This window comes from Myotis yumanensis, unplaced genomic scaffold, assembly GCF_028538775.1.
Source record: "Myotis yumanensis isolate MYYU_CA2020_CCGP unplaced genomic scaffold, mMyoYum1.0.hap1 SCAF_4, whole genome shotgun sequence".
In the NCBI taxonomy this organism is placed as follows: Eukaryota; Metazoa; Chordata; class Mammalia; order Chiroptera; family Vespertilionidae; genus Myotis; species Myotis yumanensis.
Window position 1 is genome coordinate 41,590,378 of NW_027223755.1, and position 21,864 is coordinate 41,612,241.

Below are 21,864 nucleotides of genomic sequence, written 5' to 3' on the forward strand. Positions count from 1 at the left end.
ACTGTTGCAGTTAAATATTTTACCCTTTGTTCGCCCTGCATGATCTACAATAATAATCTATTTCATGTTGATATTTACTGCTGTGTTACTGACAATTACCTGAAAGAGAAGTTGGGGCGCTTCACTGGGCTGGAAAAAGTTTAGCTAAATCAGAAAGCAGGTCTAATTAAGCAAGTTTATTCTATATATATAAAAGGCTAAGTTGACTCACGCATGCACAATACATATAAAGCTCTCACTGGCACCAATCACATGTGTGTGTTTCCATCTGTCATTGCTGATCAGGAATTTGGTTGACACTTCTATTATAGAGAAAGGGCGAATAGCAATATTAAAATATTTCTTCTAATTAATTTCCTTTCAATGTGCACAAATACACGCACCGGGCCACTAGTACTTGAATAAGATACTTATGTAATATCAGCAATATTGCTTTCTTTCTATATAATTAAAATGCTCTGTACTCCAAATATGAATATAGTATTCTATGAACAAAGTTTTCCTATATTTAGTAAACACAAAAGTTTATATTTTTCTTAAATCCAATCATTTTATGAAGTTTGGTAAAAAGTGTATCAGATTAATTTATGGGGAGTGAGAGGGGAGTGGAAATTACTTCATTAGACTATGACTTTCAAGGTAAGACTAAATTGACAAATAAGGGAAATTAGGCTTCTATGCTCAAAGGGCAAATTACCCTGGCACAGCTACCAATTCAATATTCATGGCATTTGAAACAATAAAAGTGTTTTAATTTTTGTTATAATCTTTTGTGACTATGAGAATCATATCATTCTAAGCAAAAGAAACAATAGGGAGCCCTAGCTGGTTTGGCTCAGTGGATAGAGCGTCGGCCTGAGGACTGAAGGGTCCTAGGTTCGATTCCGGTCAAGGGCACATGCCTGGGTTGCGGGCTCAATCCCCAGTGGGGGGCATGCAGGAGGCAGCCAATCAATGATTCTCTCTCATCATTAATGTTTCTATCTCTCTCTCCCTCTCCCTTCCTCTCTGAAATAAATTTAAAAATATATATATTTTTTAAAAAAAGAAACAATAGGGAAAAGAGAAGAGGAAAGAATAGCAAGATATTAATTTTAAAGTTCCTATGAGGAATAAAATATTGATAATAGATGGGTTTATAAAGCAAAATACCCTTGATATGCAAAGGACAGTCTTTCTGTAATTGAAGGGAAAAGGATATTCTAGAACTAAGCAAAAAAATTCTAATGGACTTCAAAACTTACTGTTATCATAATATAAATAGACATTATATCTGATATCCTAAAAATGGTAGTATGCGATTCAAAGTGACTTCCAATGTCAACCTGACTAGGTTTCCTGTTGTTTTGATTAAAATATCAGAGTATCTAAACTTAGGCCATTTTTCTTACTAAGTTATCACAGTGACCCTATAAGATCACTTTACAGTGAAAGTAGGATAATACTGTATTATGTGTATGAAATATATTGATGTGACTTAGGAGAGATGTGAGGTAGAGTGAGAAGCAAGCTTTCTGCATTGTTATAGCTGCATTTGCTCTTTTTATATTTGTGTCTTTTATAGTATAACTAGAGGTCCAGTGCATGAAATTCATGCACTGGTGGGGGAGGGGTCCCTCAGCCTAGACTGCACCCTCTCAGAGTCTGGGAGCCCTCGGGGGTTGTCTGACTGCTGGCTTAAACACTCTCCCCCTGGCTGAGCGGTGCTCCCCTGTGGGAGCACACTGACCACCAGGGGGCAGCTCCTGCATTGAGTGTCTGCCCCTGGTGGTCAGTGCATGTCATAGCAACCAGTCGTTCTGCCGTTTGGTTGATTTGCATATTAGCCTTTTATTATGTAGGACTAGAGGCCTGGTGCATGAATTCGTGCACGGGTGGGGTCCCTCGGCCTGGCTGGCAATCAGGGCCAATGTGGGGGAGGGATGGCTGGCCTGGGGGAGGAACAGCAGGAAGTTGGCCAGCCGGCTGGGTGGAGGGACCGTGGGAAGTTGGCTGTGGGAGCACACTGACCACCAGGGGGCATCTCCTACATTGAGCGTCTGCCCCCTGGTGGTCAGTGCACATCAGAGCAACCATTCGACAGGTTGTTTGGTCATTTGATCACTTAGGCTTTTATATATATAGATTTTAAGCCAATACGTCCAGAGACCCATAGATTGAAACTATTTTCTGCATGGCATCAATGGATAGTAACAGTTTTCTTCAACCAGATTACAACAGTTTAATTATTCTCTATAAATAAGTTACCAATTATTAATTCACAGAATGTAGTCCGCAAATTTAAAAAAAATAATTTTGTTGCTGTTGAACTGGGCAGGTGAAATTAACACAAGAAAATAGGTTATTTAAGTACTGTCCCTGTAAGAAGAGCACATGAAAATGGAATAAGCCAGCCAACCAACCAATCTACCAGCCAAAATAAAGATACTGCTGAGACCAAATTAAATTGCATAACATTGTGATCAATTTCTGAGAAGATAAATTTATTTATGTTTGTTTGTTTGTTTATTTATTTATGGAATGGGGCAGCAAGGAGGAGATGTGGGTGGAAGTGAGTAAAGGATAAAAGGATGGCTTTATTTACATGTACCCAATAATAAAAAAGGATGGAACCATAAAAACAATAAGCAGGCATAATATGAAATTAGGAAAGAGAGGAAATATACCTATGGAAAGAATCACAACAAAGAATATTCTCTTTATATTCTAGCATCTGACCAAAAATTGCACAAAGAGCCCAATCTTTTTGAAGAGTACTTTAGAGTATGTAGATTTGAGTGAAAACCAGCAAACTTAATTGCAAGGAGGAATAGACATGCAATTAGTTTTAATAACTTTTACATTTTTAAAAATCATCTCTAAATAGAGTTAATTTGTCACAACATGAAAATGATGGTGCTCTAAGTACTAAAAATAGTACAGATTTGCAAACAAGCTCAAGCCTCCTCTCTTCATGTTACAAAACACTAAAATGCACTTCAGAGCATGAATAAAGGTATGACAGATTTAAGTTAGAATCTCAATTCCATCACTTCCTAGCTATGTGAACTTGGGCAATTTATTTAGGCTCTGTGAACCTGTTTCCTCTTCTGCAAAATGGGTACAACAACAACCAACACTTATAATCATTATGAGGTTTAAACAAGATAATGTTTGCAAACATTATCAAAGTACACTGCCAGGGTTTGCAAAATGGAGCCATTATCAGTTATTATTGCTTCTGGCCATGCTCCAAAGCCAGAGTAAGGACTGAAGAGTTAAGAGAAATGTATTTCTCAAAAGGATCAAATTACATGGCTATGCACATTATAGAAATTCTGTTTAAAGTAATAAAGATTTTCTTCCACTGTATATAAGTTAATAGGCAAGAAGGTTAACTGACTTTCTCACAAGAATTAGTGGTAAAGTACTCTGGTTATCTGAATCCTTGTTCAATATTACGTTTCTACCAAAAAAGCATCTAGAATGAAATACCTTATTGTTCTTTTTTATTAATTCTACTTTAAAAAGTATGATATATATTTCACATAATCAAATCTCTAAAGACAATCAATAGACCCTCTATTTTTCTTTTTTATATAAGAGATAGTATTTAAAAATAAAATTAATTATTTTACTTCAGTAGCCAGAATTTTTTTAAAGATCTAAGAAAAGATGATTTATCTAGAAGTTGGTTTTTAATGTGAAGGCAACATATTACTCATTTTAATTGTGACCTTGTCTAAGGACATTTTTGGTACACAATGCTCCCTATTTATGTCTAGGTTTCACTTAAAACAGGTTCATCAGAAAATCCAGAACACTTTGTATGGCTTCTTTGGAATAGAACAGCAAAAATTATTGAGAAAAACATTGACAGGAAGCTTACGAATCTCTAAACAAAGTAGAAAAAGCTCAAGCCAATGAAACCAAATACCTTAGAAATTGAATCTACACAGCTACAAATGCAATACCACAAATGTGGGTAGCACTGATGCAGAGAATTCAATTCTCTATTTCCTTGAAGAAAAGGAATAGTACATGTACAATAATGTAGGAACACTACAATTTTTAGTTCCCATAACAGTGAGATATACCTAACACAATTCACTTAGAAATACCAGAACAATTTTCAATTTTCACCCCCCCCCCCCCCAAAAAAAAAGCTTTTATTTGAAACAACCATTATTCTAGAATATCCTACTGCTTGACAACATTAATTTCAGAAAGGTCAACTTACCAACTCTATTACTTCTTCTACATTTCGAACTGATGGGTCAGGTGCCACCTCTGGCCAATTAGATAATTCCATGTACCCAGTAGCTTTAGTGTTGAGAGTATGAGATAAAGTTCCAAGCTGGAAATGATCCCTATCTATTAAAATAGAGGAAAATATAAAATAAACAATATGAGCTGTATATAACATAGAACAGTCCTAATCAGAGCTCAAGATAATTGGCATATTACCTCAAATGTCAAGGAATAAATATAAACTAGGAAGCTCTTCATAGGTCAAAAAACTGATTTCAGTCCATAGATTACAATAATCTTCCCCATAATGGTCAATAAAAAAGCTAATCAGTCAGTGTGTTTGGAGGTGTTGCTCTGAAATGTAGCTTCTCTAAAAATTACTTTACTGTGAATATTAAGAATGACAGCTCAGTTAAACAATCCATATACATGTCTTGGCACAAACACATTCAGAATTTTAATAGTTTTTCTATGAAACTGAACTGCTTATTATCACTTTATAAAAATTAAATAAGGAAAAATATAAAAACCAAGGTATAAAATCATCTGATTTCAACTGTAAGGCTACTTGTGAAACTGATCAATTATTCCTTTTAAAAAGGTGGGAAAAATAAGTCAACTTCCATCTTTGAAAAACGTTTAAACATTAAAAAGTTTTTATGAAATAACTGTTCCTAGAAAAGTTTGTTAGCGTACATAGAATATTTAATTAATAACAACTCAGTATTAAGGTGAATTATATTCCTTATTAAATAGAGGTATCTATTTAAAATAAAATTTAATGTCTATAAGAACAACACAGCTTTTATATATTGTTCTTTATGCTTAATAAAAAAAATCAGAAGATTTAAATTATTTAGGTAAATAAGGTCCATAAAAATATAAATTTTAACTAATATAAAGCTTGCTCTGGAGAACAGATGAATGAATAGAAAGCACACTGTTTTTATATATGCTAGTCATTTATATTTCCTAAGAGATAAATTTAAGCACATTATAAATGGAATATATTGTCTATTTTTCAGATAACATATTGTGCAGTTATATAATAATAATAATAATAATAATACCTTTAAAAGGAGACTCAAGCAGTGGTGCAGGTTTTTGTGCTAGGAATATTTTTTTGGCATATTTACTTAAAGCTCCACTCTTCTCATTCGGAACAATAAGCTGCCTAATAAATCTTGTACGGTCTCTGATGTCGTAGTTTTGATCATACTTGCCGAGATTTAATATGTACTGGGTAAGCAATTTTGTCTGTTGGAAAAAAACCCACAACAGAACAAGATGAGAATACAGTTATTTATGATTATTGATAACTCTGGATAAACATATTTAAAGAGGTAATAAAAATGAATGGTTATGTCAAACAAATGTTGTTCCATAGGGAATATGCATTTCTAACGCTGCAAATGGAATTTTGAAGCCAAAGCACATGTCCTCTTCAGAATTGGGGAGGTGAATGCTGAGTACTGAGAAGCAGCCATGTGCTAGATTATTAAACTGCTGAAGTGGAAAGAAAGGCATCATTAAAAAAATAATCATATATGGCAAACCCGCTGAAGGGTCTACGTGAGAATAATGAATGTGGAAATACAACTAAAAACATGGCACTCAAAACTTAATCGGAAAAATATGCAGGACATCAAAACATCAGAGAGTATTAGGGGGTTGGCAAACTGCTTCTCCTGAGGTGTGTTTTATGAAGAGATACTGTCCCTGGCATAAGCAGTGTCTGCACTCTGACTGCACTCAGTTACTTTACCCTGAATTATGACCCATTAAAGCAGACACATGAATCACTGAACTGGATTACTGCAAATTATTTGCAGTGCATTTAGCTGTTACTTTTTCATAAAAGCAAGCTGCTGATGCCCTCTAAAAACTAGGATAAAAGACTCCTTCCATTTTTTCTCTCATGCTGCTTATAGCCGCTAGTAATATTGGTCATTTATTTATTTATGTAAGGGAACAACTTATTATAGTAGCTTTTACACTGCAATAAGATTTCCTAAGTCAATTTTTTAATGTACTTACATTAACATAGAGATTTAAATATTAAACCAAAATTGAAATACTAACAAAATAGCTTTGTATTTAAACTCATTATTTTGTTGAAAAAAACATAGTTTTAATTTAGGTTACACACATACAATTCCAGCTATAAATTAAATATAGAAAATTTAATTACATAGAAATTACATAGAAAAAATAAACACCTATATTTAAATATTTTACAGATATTAGAAACATAAAATAATAAAATCAATCATGTCAGGCAAAGACAATTCTAGAACAGTAAATCAAAGTATAGGAATGGTGTGGCAAACTCATTTATAATAACGGGTTGAGACACCTGATTTGGATAGAAAGCAACCTTCTTTCAGTAACAACGTATATAAAAAGCATTAACCTAGTTTAATAAAGTAGAACTGTAAAAAAAAAAAAATACAAGAGAAAATGTTGATAGAGCTATTCTAAATTTGGTTATCAACAATTGTTACTTATAATTACTAGATCATATTGATTCAACTTCAGATGAGAATAATTCTATGATTCATTTTTTAAAATTAGCAAAATATTCACCAAATGAGAAATACAGTGCAAAAGAAAGTATAATATACTAGACAATATAATTGACTTGCTGAGACAACAGGGGAAAACTAACCATTAGCTTCCTCAAATGCAGAGTAAGAATTTAGGCTTATTCTAAAGTCACTTGAGTGCTGAGATTTAGAATGTGCAACCTAAATAAATCAGAGAAAGAAAATAAGTCTATTCACTGCAATGATATAATGCATTTTCAAATATAAAATTCTTTCTATAAGATAAAAACATCCATTTATAATGATGCATTGAAAACATAAGCAGAATAATTACCCACTGCACAATCATTTACTTTAATCACTTTCTTAGCTGTATCTGCCTCTAATACTAAGTTATTGGTATTTCTATGAAGAATGTGTTTTTGTATGGTCTTATTATTTTGAAGTTTTTTTTAATAAAAATAAGGTTACCTACAATCTTCAAAACTGAATTTTATGATCAATAATTGTGACACTGTTGACATTTTGAAGTTACTCTTCTCTATAAACCATAATATTTTTATTGTAGAAAACACCCTTTTTATTGTATTAGATAGTCTGATAAGTGCAGAGAAATTCTGTTGAATGAAGGATATTATATTAAAATGTGTAAATATTTCAAACCCAGATATTTAACTTTCCCCCTCCAGTCAATAAAACTTTTCTTTATAAGACAAAAAAATCACCAAATTTAGATACTACAAAATCAACTGCCTTCTAAATGTCATTTCACTTTAATATAAAATATAAATTTATCCAATTAAAAACAGAAGCTCCATCAAGTCTTTACAATCATTGAGATACTGTAAATGACCGAACTTCTAAAATAAATCTCGAACTCTTAGTACTTAATATTTCAGTTCTTCCCTTGTTTTTATAGAGATAAATTTCAATGTCTTCTTGTTTGCAAGATTTGTTTCCAAGAATTGCTATTTGCTAAAATTTGCAAAAGCTGAAGATTTTGACACTGTATTTGGTGAATACTTAAAGATTTCCAAATGATTCTGATAAAAATCTAACCAATGTAAGTATAAGTTTCTTTACTCCCTTCCACTGTAGCCCCCCAACAAAAGCCAATATAAGACACTTAGGTCAATTTACAAAGCAGTTTTTCACAAAATCACATTTCTAAAATGCCATTGGTATCATGCAGCAAAGAGAGTTGCATATCAGAGTGTGTGTTGTCATCTGAAATATGTTCAACATTATACAACAACCAGATGCACAAAATTCGTTCAAGGGGCTCGGGCCTCGCGGCCCCAGCTGCCTCGTGGCCCCGGCTGCTTTGTGGCCCCTCGTGGCCCCACCCACTGGTTGTTCCAGAAGGTCATTCCGCCATCAGGTCTAATTAGCATATTAGCTCTTTATTATATAGGATTAGCTTCATTATAATAACTCTATAGTTCAGTGAAACTATACATATCAAATATAAATAAATTTGACCATTAGTTTTACTTCAATTGGCAGGACAAGCAGATTTTGTTTGCATGCACCACAACCAATTCCTCAAATATCTCTGCTCTAGTTATCGTAATAGAAACAATGATTTTACCATGACAACATCCTTTAGGCAAAAACAAGTAATTTTACTTTCCATGTTGGGCTTGTAAATTTACAGAAGCATTTACAGCATTTCTGACAGAATAAACTTCCAAAAGCTTTACTATGATTCCTTTTATTGTATTGGCAGAACAAATGTATAAAAGCTTTGAGTAAAAAAAAGTAGAACTATTATTGGAATTAATTGATTTTCTATTTTAAAAGCATCATTGTTTAGGGTCCTATTTCTGGTAATGGAATAAAAACTTAACAGTTATTGCTTCATTTTTCATATGTGCAAAAGAAAATTTGAAATAAAAATTGAACAAAATTAATTTTTAAAAAGTTATTTGATCTAAATGAGATCATGTTTCATAAAGACATATGTAAACATCTTTTGCACCTAAATATATTTGTCATTTTGAGACACAATCTTTTTCAAATAACTCCTAACTTTTCAAATAGATGCTGATACTTTTTTAGCAGATTTGTCATGTCTTTTGATTAGTGTGTGGTCAGCGATATCACTATAATTATCATGGTAATGGTAAATGTTACTAAACATTTTGAGCATGTTAAATATTGAGAGAGAAATTCAGTACTTCATTCTTCAACACATATACATTAATTTTTAAAATTCATTGTTACTGGGTTTATAACAACAACAAAAAAACTGCCAAAATATAAACTAAATAGGTTTTAGATTTATGCTACACAACAAATGACAAAACTACTATAGCAAGAGGTCTCTGTCCACTCTCTTAAATTATCTATAGCAGGACTGTTCTGTCACTCTCCTGTACATATTTCACCAAACCCAACCTCTAACTTCCTGTGTTTTTCTCTGATTCCATTGGCTGATAGCTGGGAATCGCATGCTTCACACAGGCCATGGCAGAACTTGCTAGTATATCAAGTTGCCTGCAGGTGAGCACACTTACACACTTATCTCACCAGCACTAGAAAAGCAAAGGACTTAGCTTTTCCTCCCTGCCTTGTCAGGGCACATTTCATTTTATTAGCACACATCCTGCATGCTGCTCTATAAGGGAGAAGTTAGTTATGTTGTTTCTCAAAAAGGTTGAAAAAAGAAAGATCAAGTCTTTCCAATGTAGATTTTACATACTAAAATGAAATCTCTTCACTACACTTGCATCTTATATGCTACTAGATTAAAAAAAAAATCATGGTAGACGATATAAGTACAATGTGGAGGTCTACAACTCACTGTCTTTTTAACACACACACACACACACACACACACACACACGAAGCCTGTTGCACGAAGATTCGCGCAATAGGCCTTCTTTCCCCTGGCTGAAGGCACCAGTTTTCCTCCAGCACCTGGGACCCAGGCCTTTGGTCTGGCCACAGCGGAGAAGTCAAGCCTCTTCAGGCTTCAGTCTTCACTCCAGCTGGAGCCTCAGTCTTCGCTCTGTGCCTGCGTATGCAAATTAACCATCATCTTTGTTGGGTTAATTTGCATAGTCTGATTGGCTGGTGGGAGTAGCAGAGTAACACCAATTTGCAGTTTCTCTTTTATTAGTATAGATAGATAGATAGATAGATAGATATAAATATAGATATATAGATTTCAGAGAGGAAGGGAAATTCTCAGAGACAGAGAGATGGAAACATCAATGATGAGAATCATTGATCAGCTGCCTCATGCACAACCCCCAGCGGGGACCGAGCCCAAAACCCAGGCATGTGCCCTGACCTCCTGGCTCCTCAGTTAATGTTCAACCACTGTCCCACACTGGCCAGGCTAACTTAGATAACTTTAGAGTAGCCAAACCAGACATAAAGTCATTATAATCATAATATTCTAGGTATTATACTTACTTTCCCAATATTGTATGATTTTAGTGAACACAAGGAGTATAAGGCTAAAACAATGTTTTTACTTTATACTAGTAGCCCATCGCGCGATATCGCGTGCAGTAGGCCACCCGCCGCTTCTGTGGGAGCCGGCAGGAACCACAGCACGCTGTTGGGAGCCACGCTGCTTCCACGGGAGCCGTGCGACTTCCACAGGAGCCGGGAGGGAGCCGTGCCGCTTCTGCACGAGGTGGGAGGGAGCTACGCTGCTTCCACGGGAGGCGGGCGCGCCATGTCCTCTCCGGGCCTGCGCTCAGCTGCAGAGGCTGTGGGCCAGCCCCCTTGTCCCTGTCCATGTCCGCTCCGGCTCCTGGGGGCCAGCCCAAGCCAAGGCACGGCAGCTTGCCGGCCCTGTCTCTGTCTCCGTCTCCACTCCAGGCCTCACCTGCACACACAACCTCCTCCTGTCTGGTTGTGACCCGTTACGGTGTCCTGGCCTAATTTGCATATTTCCTCTTTTTATATATCTATAGATTGGTAAGTAAGTGGTGATTCCTTTTACTTACCAATATATAAGAAACTCAACAGTAAACATAGATTTCCTTTCTTTTATTGTTTTTGAAAAGTAACTCAGTGCACAAGGAAATCTATATGACATTTGGAAATTATTAACTGATTCATTTCAAAGATTGACTTAAATGCAAAGATAAAATCTAAATCATGGAAATATACTCAGAATATCTGTAATTATTTGGTCACAATTCTTGTACACCAATCAGCAAAAGCAACAATAACAAAAGTCATATCACAAGTGGAGATAAATCTGAGGAGTCAACCTGAAAATTCTGAATGGCCAACATCAGGTTACTAGAGAGTGAGTATGGGTAGGCAGAGAAGGCAGAAAGAGAGGGAGACAATTGAGAGACACATAGCAAATACAAAAAGAGAGAAAGATGAACACTGATGGAGAGGCAGGAGAGAATGACAGACACAGACATGCAAGAGGCAACCTATTGAAGTGTTTCTTTCACATGGATATTTCTCTCTGTCTTTCCCTGTCTCTTCCACTCTCTCTAAAAATCAATGGAAAAAAATATCCTCTGGTGAGGATTAAAAAAATAATATAAATTAATTAATTAATTAATTAAAATATTTACTGGTTTCCCCTGTACCTGTAGGACAAGGTCCACAGTATTTGCCACTCCAAGTTCTGGCCTGGCCTAGCTCTCCAGACCACTTTAAGTATGCTGAAAGCACCAAGCTGTTTCATGACTCTGACCCGCTGCTCTCCTCTTCCCTTCTTCTGTACAGGAAACCACTCCTTAGAAGTCCATAGTCAGGAGTCTTATCCTTTATGAAACTTTCTCTGACCACTCTCCTCCTACTGCAGACTTTCAATAACTTTCTCCTCTGCAGTTCCACTGTATCTCAGTACTTCTATTATAGCACTTACCAAATACTATTTCATTTTTTTATGTTTTTCTCCCCTACTAGACTAGCATATCATCTCCTTGCACAACTACCATCTATTGAAGAACCTTAAAGAAACAGGCACCTAGTAATTGTTAGATAGACTAACGTATGAACAGACTTTAGCTGCTTCATCAGAGTAAAGAAGAAAGTAGGTAGAAGTAAGGATTAGCCTCTTACCTGTTTGGAGTTGGTTAAATACAATTTTGCTCCCAAATTTAAAATCTGCAATTTTACAAGATCATCTTCATTTGTGAAGCTTTTAGCCATCTTCCTTAAAACATCAGGGGCAATTATAGGAACACGCTCACAGTTTTCTCCAATTAGCCAAAGAATACTTGCTCTAGCCACAGGGACCTAATGTTAGAAGTAGACAATATGGTTACAAATAAGATAACCATGCTCTCCTTAATATTAACATAGAAAAGTCTTTAAATATTACCAAGGTGTTACATCTATCAATTCATTTAAAGTATATCCAGGAAGTGCTCTTATATTTATGGATTTTCTTTAGTTACCAAAAAATAAACACACAGAAAATCACAAAACTGATTTTGGGATAATGTTTTAGAAACGATTCATAGAGGAAAAATCATTGGTCTACAATCTTGATTCTTTCAGAGATCTGCGAATTCTTGGGCTGAATCTGGCTGGCCATGCCCATTTGTTTATATATTATTATTGCTGATTTATTCAACAAAGTCCATAAGAATAGCAGTTTACAGAAAAAGTTGCGGACCTCTGCTCTAGGGCACTGATTTACAAATCCTGATGCCCATAAAAATCATCTAGGGTTCCTATTAAAACTGCAGGGCTCTGGTATCGCTCCAAGATAGTTCTGTGGTGGGGCCCGGGAATTCACATTTTTATGAAGCATCACGGATGATTCCTGAGACAGGTGGTCTGTCTGCAAACCATGTTTTGAGAGTCATGGATAATATAGAAAAAAGAGTAGATCCACTACAGGATTGATTCCAACTGTTATGTCCTCTATCTACAGCACTGGGAATATATAAAACTCAGAAGATCATCAAGATTTGGCTTACAAAATCATTAATCCTGGTCTATTATTTGGACACCAACAAAATAAATAGGGATAACATAAATTTGTCCAATAATGCATTTTGGCATTAAATAGTTTTAATAATGAAAAATTTTAAAATAATGTACATAATTTGTTTCTTAAAAATTATTGCTTTGTTACAAATTGGAAACCTTCCATCAACACCATTAAGACCATCATTTCAGAGTATGTACATTAGTTTTATTTCTATCTGTTTACTTGCATTATCCCCTATTCCAAAAGGAATTTGAACAGGTGTGTAAATTAGTTTCTGTGAACATTTTCACCTAGTATGGAAAATTTGCTTTTTATAAGAAATGAAAAAGCCAATAACTATCATTAAGAGATAGCATCACAATAATAGATAACATTCTTTATAAGAAGTCCTTTTCCAATTCCTCAAATAAAGCCCTACTATTTTCATTACAGTTTCACAACTGCACATATAACTGTTAAAGAAGAAAGTGAGAATAAGGACCTTTGCCCAGCTAAAATTTTATCACAATATCCACCATCTCAAATTATTTCAAAACACCCATTTTATGAAATAACATAAAATTATTAAATACCCCTAAGTTGGTCTTTCACCAGAATGAGAATGAGGAAATCAAAAAGGCTTTAAAATAAAAATATGTATTTTCAAATAGTATAACAGCATCATCTTAAAATTAATATTAGAATAAGTTTAGTAAGCAAGAAATCAGCATACTTATGCAATTAAGTGTAAGTATTAAGTATAAGTAATAAATACAATATTAAATGCTATTGTAAATCCATTTATGCAGTATGATAAAACTGATATCCTTACTGTGTGTATACTAATTTCTAGAAAGAAAGGGGTTATTTCTCCTGTTCCAAAGGTTACATTGCATTACGGCCTTACTCCCAATCTATTATTTTAAATTGGGCTACAGAATAATATAATTGAGTGGTACATTGAACTTTCTGGTATGAAGCAATTCAGGTTGCCTGCCATAGTGAAAAGTACCTCTAAATAAGAATATATGGGCAACTTCAGATTTCAGTTATGCTAGGTTTGTTTTTCTTAAATATTTTATTACATATTGCTAGTGTAAAAGAATTTTATGACATATAACAATCTATTACCCCACTTTAAGTAATTTTCTTCTGGTAACACGCTTATAATTCTTTTCTGCAATTAAAAAGGCAGTCCCAAAAAGTTTTAAGAAATTGTTTCTATTCCTATTCATTAATAAACTAAGATTATTATTGTTATTTTAAATCCTCACCTGAGGATGTGTTTTTATTGATTTTTTTGAGAGAGAAAGGAAAAGAGAGCGAGAGAGGGAAACACTGACACCAGAGAGAAACATCTATCGGTTGCCTCCCGTATGTGCCCCAACTGGAGATTGAACCTGCAACCTAGGTTTGACCGGGAATCAAACCCGCAGCTTTTTGTTGTACAGGATGATGCTCCAAACAACTGAGCCACCAGCCAGTGCATCTATTCCTATTCATTAATATGCTAAGATTAAAATAACAATATGTGCAGGAGGCAGGTGATTGATTTCTCTCTCTCATCAATGTCTCTCTCTACCTCTCCCTTCCTCTCTCTCTAAAATCAATAAAAAGATATTTTTAAAAATAACAAAAAACCCTTATAATACATACATTTAAAACACAACTTGTTGAAAACATTAAAAATCAATAAATTCTCATGCTCACAATGAAAATCTGAAGGTAGTGGTTGTGGTTTGGGGGAGGGTGGGTACAGAATAATATTCAGAGGTAATAAAACTAAGTAAACACTTTGATAACTTAGAAAACTTCTCCATGATAAGAAATAATATCAATATCAATATGCCAAACTTTCAGTGATGGCATTTTGTTAAAAAGCTTAGGAAATTGGCAAACCCAATGTTTCAGTGCATGTGGAAGGAATCAGAATCCTAAGATTTTCAGATTTCAGCCCTCTTTCTCTCCCAATTAAGTATAGTACTCTCACTTGTATACCACTGACACTGATACTATGACTCCATGGCCACTATATTCAAAGATTTGAAGCAAGTGACAAAAGAGCAAGTAAGAAAATTAACCACTTTTTGTTCACCGTGATCTTTTCAACTACAGAATATATAGAAACACTGAATTAAAACCAAACTAATAGCACACGTGTATGTAGATGATATAATACTTTCATTAGGAACCTCTGCTTTTCAATATTTTCAAGGACAAACCAGATTGTAAATGACTTTGCCTGATTCTTTATTCTAAATGCCTTAAGCATGTGGTTAAGTGCAGTTTTTAAATCTCCTACCAGAAGGCAGTTTCCACTGCCATTTTAACCCATTAACTTGGCTGGAAAGCAAATAATGATTCCTAGCTCACCACAGCAGTTAAGAAAGACGTCTAAAAAGATTTTACAGATCACTCTGTAAGCAGTTCAATTTAAAAGCTATTGTGTTTCCACACCAGCCCACTGCACAGTGCAACAGTTTAAAATAAATCCTGCAAAAACATCAACTTTATTTATTTAAATTTGTCTAAGGCAAAATCAGTAGATATCTAAATAAACTGCATACAAACAGCAAATCAGATCCAAAATTCTATATCTGGACTCAGTATGTATTAAAATTTAAGTCTAAATTAAGCTGGGGTTAACTTGCAAAATGGCAGGCATTCAGGGAGGCACCTGGACAAGAAGTACAGAAAGTACAAAAAATGTCTTTCAACTGTTCTTTTATGACATGAAATCCTTGTCTGTCCCATTAAACATTATGTGAAGTCCTGTTAGAACAATCCTCTGGTAGTATGCATTTTATTCTGGAAGAACTTTGCTCCCAAAGCAGTATTTACTACAAGTGAAAGATACTCTAAAGAATAAAATATTCACAATAAAAACACATAAGCTGACTGCACTATCAACATACATCTACTCAGTTAAAATAAAATTTAAAAGTAGAATTAATTTAAATTTTAGTGTTTACATTTTCAGCTATGTTACTTACTAGATAACAAATGGAATGAAAAGTTTTGAATACAGTAAAATCTGTGTTCCCTTTAAAAAAAAAAATTACACAGCTAATATCTATTGACCTCTTACCATGTAGCTGGCACTGTTTTTAAGTACGTCACCCGTTTTTCTCAATCAGTTATTACAAAAATTCTAGAAAGTAAGCTCTACCATAATCCCTACTTGATATATGAGGAAACCAGGCACAAAGGGGTTAAGAACTTGCCCAACATCTCATAGCTTGTGAGTGATAGAACTCAGACTGAAATTCCAAGTCTGAATCCAGAGTTCACCAAGGTAACTGGGCAGACAAAAAAGAGTGTGCTACACAGGAAAAATACGAGCCAGCAAGGCAAGACGACCGGTTCCTGCTCCCAGACTGATTATGTATATTACTAGAGGCCTGGTGCACAAAATTCGTGCATGAATGGGGGTCCCCTCAGCCCAGCCTGCACCCTCTCCAATCCTGAGGATCGGGCCTAAACTGGCAGTCGGACATCTCTCTCACAATCTGAGACTGCTGGCTCCTAACTGCTCACCTGCCTGCTTGCCTGATCTCCTCTACTGGCCCCCGTGCCAGTCTGATCACCCCTAACCACCTCTGCCTGCTGGCCTGGTTGCCTGCTGGCCTGGTTGCCCCCAACTGCCCTCCCACGCCGGCCTGGTCGCCCCCAACTACCCCCTCTGCTGGCCTGATCACCCCTAACTGCCCCCTTGCCAGCCTGGTCACCCCTAACTGCCCCCACTACTGGCCTGGTCACCCCCAACTGCCCCCCCCCCCCGCTGGCCTGGTTGCCCCCAACTGCCCCTCCTGCTGGCCTAGTTGCTCCTCACTGCCACTCTCTGTCGACCTGATCACCCCTCACTGCCCCCCCCGCCCCCCCCGCTGGCCTGGTTGCCCCACGCAGCCTGCTGGTTGGTTGTTTGGTTGCCCCTCACTGTCCCCCCTGCCAGTCTGGTCGCCCCACACAGCCTGCTGCTCAGTCGTTTGGTCGTCCCTCACTAACCCCCCTGTCAGCCTTGTCACCCCACTCAGCCTGTTCGGTGGCCCCTGGCTCTTTCTATATGAAAATTTCACTTCAGTGGGTCTAGTTACTCATTAATCAAACCAAGGCTCACTCCTGCTCTTCCACCACTCTGTGCAATGGCTCTCTTAGGGCCTTCTGCAGCTTCCCTATAGCCAAGGAGGGTCTAGGTCAATCTCTAGCCTAGTCCTGTGCCCAACATGTTGGGGGCTTTTCCCACTACTGTTCAACTCTTGTTTTATGAATTAGTAAGGTGGCCAGGGTGGAAAGAGGTCTGTCTTCTCCTCCAATTCTGTTCCCCTCCTCCCAGAGGGGAGATGAGCCAGGAGTCACTAAAAACAAGCTCAATACTGTCCTCAATTTCAACTTTTTTTATATTCTATTTTACAAAATCAACTTTGATCTTGCTTAAGTTTTATGCTTTGTTTCATGGGTGTGTGTTTTTCAAATTTGGACAAATACAAATTCTTTTATTTTTAATCTCTTTATTTTAAAAAATGGTAGCAGTTAACCACATTCCACACATTTTGTAGTATGTCCTTTTTCTGTGTTTCACGGAGAGCTTGTATTTATTCTCTTAACTTTTCCTTTGTTCTAAAAGTGTATTTTCTTACTTCACATCTGGTCCAGTATGCTTTTAAATGATTTAATTCTAACTAAAACTTAAATCTTTTAAGATTTCTTATGTCCAACTACACTCTTAAATTTTCTATGGATATACCTATAAAAGTGGGTATTATCTGTTCAAGGGATGTAAGGTTTTAGCTAGACTGACTAATCAAGCATTCAGTCTATTATTTAATTTCCCTATGTCCTTAAGTCTACATCTTCCTTAAAATCTCCTAGGTATATCTTATATGAGAGAACTATATTAAAGTCACCCACCAAAACTGTAAATATTTGTCCTTATATTTCCTATAGACTTTTCCTTTATATATTTATGTAGTTGCCATATTTTTGTGTGTGCAGATAGGTTTGTGCTTCTTCATTCCATTGTAAATTGACCTATTTTTCATTTTATGATGTTCCTTTTTATGTTGTTAAATGCTTTTAATTTTAAATCTCACTTCCTCATTCGTGTTCATTTAAATATCTCTTTCCCTATCTTATTTTCAACTCTTATCACTTCGATTATATTATTTAATTATAAAAGGCGAAAGATTTATGCGGTCTGAAGAGAAACCAGAGCATATATATTATTTAATTATAAATGGACTGTAGCTAGCTTTTGTTTTTCACTCCAATTTGAAAGTCTGTTTTTTAATGAGAGAATTCACTCCATTTATAGTTAGGGTAGAATATATTTGACTTTTACTTTTAAAAAATTTATTACTTTAAAATATTTATTTTACATTATAACTTTTTAAAATTTATCATTTATTTTACAATTTTGTTTCCTTTTTTTCCCTTTATGAATTTGGTATCTCCACCATATTTTTATATTCCACTCTTAATTATCTTCTGACAAAATAATAAAAACAAAAACAGGCTTTGCTATATTAGATCCTTAAGAAAATATTTAATTGGGTAATATTCCAACAACTATTGTAGAGAAAGTTGAATAAAATGGCCTCATGTATGTATCTCTATTCTTTGTCTTTCCCTATCTAGTATTCCCCTATCTAGTTATTGGTTAGAAAAGTGATTCTTACTGAAGGATATACCACATCCCTAGAAGGTATCTAAATATATGTAGGAGTATTTGTGGTTGTTACAATGACTAAAAATGCTACTGTAATTTCATGCTTGGTATGCACGGCTGCTGGATGTCCATCTCAGTGGACTTGAGGGAAAAGGTGTACCCTCTCAGCTCCCATCAATAGATCACTGACAAATAATGTAAAACATCTGCTTCATATTTGGGCAAACATGGACCATGTCCATCTAATGTCCAATTTGTCAATGATTTGGGGCAACAACAAAATTCTGGCCAGGTCAGTGAGTAGGACAGTGAATTGAATACAAAAGAGAGAGAGAGAGAGACACACACACTAGAAATGGAAGAGAGACAGCATAATGTATTAGTTATAAAAGCAGACCTACTAGCTATGTGACCTTAGGCAAGTTGCTCAACCTACGTGTGTCTCAGTTTTCTCTCATGTAAAATGGGAATTCTAATAGAATCCACCTTACATAATTGTTATTAAAATTAATAATTTTTACTTTTAACATGCTTAGAATAGTACCTGGCATATGAACAGCATTATAAGAGTTCTGTTAAATATATAAGTAATATATAAAAGGGGCCACGAAATCACTTACTAAATTTAAACTTCAGTAAGTGTGTCTTCTTTAAAGACATTAATAGACTCATGATCATAATAACAGCTTACACTACACACTAAATGTTTCACATACATTGACTCATATTCTTCATAATAGGTCTGAAAGTTATTAGTATTACTGTTCCCATTTTACAGATGAAAAAACTGGAGAATAGAAGTCAAATAACTTGCTTAAATTCACAAAGTTAGTAAAAGGTAGAGACTAAATTTGATCCCAAGCCATCCAGTTTTCCAATCCACTCTCTTAAGCCCTATACCTCACATATACAATCCTTATGAGAAGTCTTGACTTTGATCATTAATCAACAATAAGAGTGGATATGAGGACAAAGGAACTCTCTGGTGAGAGATGTGGTAAACTCAAATGGTAAGTGACTCCTGTTGAGTCTGATTCTCAGCTTCAAGATAAATGTGTAATTGCCCTAAAAGCTTTACTAACACCCTGAGGGAAGGGAAATTTTGCCATCAGACATTAAAAATTGGTAGGCTCCAAACCTTGCCATCCATTACCTTTCACTACACAAATATAATCCTTCTGAATAGGCTAACAGTATAGATTACCCAATCTTTAAAGAAGGAAATTATATACTCCCTTCCCAAAACACAACCCTTTCAGTTATAGAACATTAGTTGTCAAACTATAATATTCAAGGAACAAGCAGAGTAAAAGGCAAACACAATGGAGAAGAATTTGAAAAAAAAATCAGGTAAAAGCCACAGAGAGCTTATGTTTTAAAAGGGAAGAAGTGGTCAGTGAAATCAAATGTGCACAAAAGATCAAGAAAGATATGGAAAGCAAATTATCTCCAGGATTTAATAAGAGGGAGATAGGGGCCTTGGAAAAAGTAGGAATCAAAATCAGACTGTGATGTGTTGAAGAGTGTGAGGTGAGGAAATAAAATTATTTTCAGATAGTTTTTTCCAAAACTTTAGTTTTAAAGGGAAGAGAATGAAATGAGACACAGATAATAACAGCTAACATGCAGTACTCCTATTATTAAGAGCTTTACATATCTATAATAATGAAAGCGTAATATGCTAATTAGAACGAACAGCCAAATGACCTACTGGACGAAGCCAGGGCTGCGAGGGCCAAGCCCCTTGCACGAATTTCATGCATCAGGCCCCCAGTATTAAGTAATGAAATACAACAATATAGGTTCTTCTACTGTCACTACTGTGCAGACGGGAAAAGCGAAGCACAGAGACTTTAATGTAAGGACATGCAACTGGTGAGTGATAGAACCAAGATTGATATTTTTTAATTTAATTTTTAAACAAAGTTTCAGATTTATAAAAAATTGGTAAGAAGAGTAAAAAGAACTTCTGAATACCCTTTTACCCAGATTCCCCAAATGTTAACATTTTACTATATTTGTTCTAGCTTTCTCTCTACATATACAAATACATTTTGGTTTCTGGATAGATAAAAATTGTAGACATGCCCTTTAATCTCAAAATACTTCAGTGTGAACTTCCTAATAAATGTTCTTGTATAACCACAGTAAAATTATTTAAAAATCAGGAAATTAAACAGTGAACCAGTACTATTATCTAATCTACAGATTTGATTGAGATTTTGCCAATTGTCCCTATACAATCCTTTATAGCAAAAGAAAATCCCCATTTATTTTAAGGAAACTATAATATACTGAGTAAAATTCAGTTTATCCAGCAAAAATTGGTACTCACAGTGATACTGTCCAAGAGTTTGGCCATATGTTTAATAATTTCACCATGTTGTGCAGGTTGCATTTGCAGTAATTTCTTAATAACAACCACACTTTCAGCAACAACTATTTCTGAAAAAGAGATTATTCATATTAAACATGTATTATTCAATTCAAATTCAAATTAGCAAACTATTCTACATGTCTTAAATGAGTAGGTGAAAACTACAACCATGAATGTACTTTGAAATTTTGGGGGTGAATATCCATATTAAATAGAAGAGTATACTTTAATTTCTAACATGTTATTGTCTCCTGGTTTATGATATCCCTTTCTAATCTCTGCTTCTTTAAATCGTAAACAAAATATTTCTTTTTCTTCTCACAATTAACATATGGTAGGTATCTTAGTATCATCATTTTATTTTTCAATTACAGTTGACATACAATATTATATTTGTTTCAGGTGTACAACATAGTGATTAGGCATTTACATACCTTACAAAGTGATCACCCTGGTAAGTCTAGTACCTATCTGACATCAGACATAGTTATTACAATATTCCCTATGTTGTACTTGATATCCCTGTGACTATTTTTATAACTCCAATTTGTCTATTTTAATCCCTTCCTCCAATCCCCTTCCCATCTGGTGACCCTTTGTAGCTATGACTTTGTTTTTGTTTTATTTGTTCATTTATTTTGGTGTGTGTGTGTGTGTGTGTGTGTGTGTGTAAGATTTCACATGTAAGTGAAATCATATGATATTTGTCTTTCTCTGTCTGACTTATTTCACTTGGCATAATATCCTCCAGATTAGGGGTGGAGAATGTCCAGTCCACGGGCCCTATAAGGCCCACAAAATCATTTGGTCTGGCTCTACCAAGGCATTAGGGGTGAGTTAATTAAAAGCTTTACCAAATATAGGCTATTTTTTAAGTTGATAATTTTGTATGGCCGGTGAATGATGTTATAAATATCCAAATGGCCCTTGGCAGAAAAAGGGTCCCCACCCCTGCTCTAAATCCAGCCATGTTGTCTTAAACGGTAAGATTTCATTCTTTTTTATGGTTGAGTGAATGAGACCCAGCCCTCATCAAACTTACACTCTAGTAGAAAACATTACATGGTTATGTAAGTAATTACTACACAAAGTAAAATATGATCTAAGTGTGACTTTAAAGACTCCTTAGTATAAAAAT

The 21,864-nt window shown here is 35.2% G+C and overlaps 1 protein-coding gene across 4 annotated transcripts in view; it reads right to left on the bottom strand.

The window, feature by feature from the left end:
• Positions 1-21,864, bottom strand: part of AP3B1 (adaptor related protein complex 3 subunit beta 1) — a 188,031-nt gene that overhangs the window by 94,094 nt on the left and 72,073 nt on the right. For all 4 annotated transcript variants that reach the window (XR_011471189.1, XM_070412228.1, XM_070412229.1 and 1 more), the window contains exons 14-17: positions 20,685-20,794; positions 11,826-12,002; positions 5,301-5,487; positions 4,220-4,353 (exon numbers count right to left, since the gene is read on the bottom strand). Coding sequence is in view for 3 of the 4 variants with exons in the window: in XM_070412228.1 (XP_070268329.1) it covers positions 4,220-4,353; positions 5,301-5,487; positions 11,826-12,002; positions 20,685-20,794 (608 nt within the window). In the remaining variant the exon portion in view is untranslated. The remainder of the gene's footprint in view (positions 1-4,219; positions 4,354-5,300; positions 5,488-11,825; positions 12,003-20,684; positions 20,795-21,864) is intronic.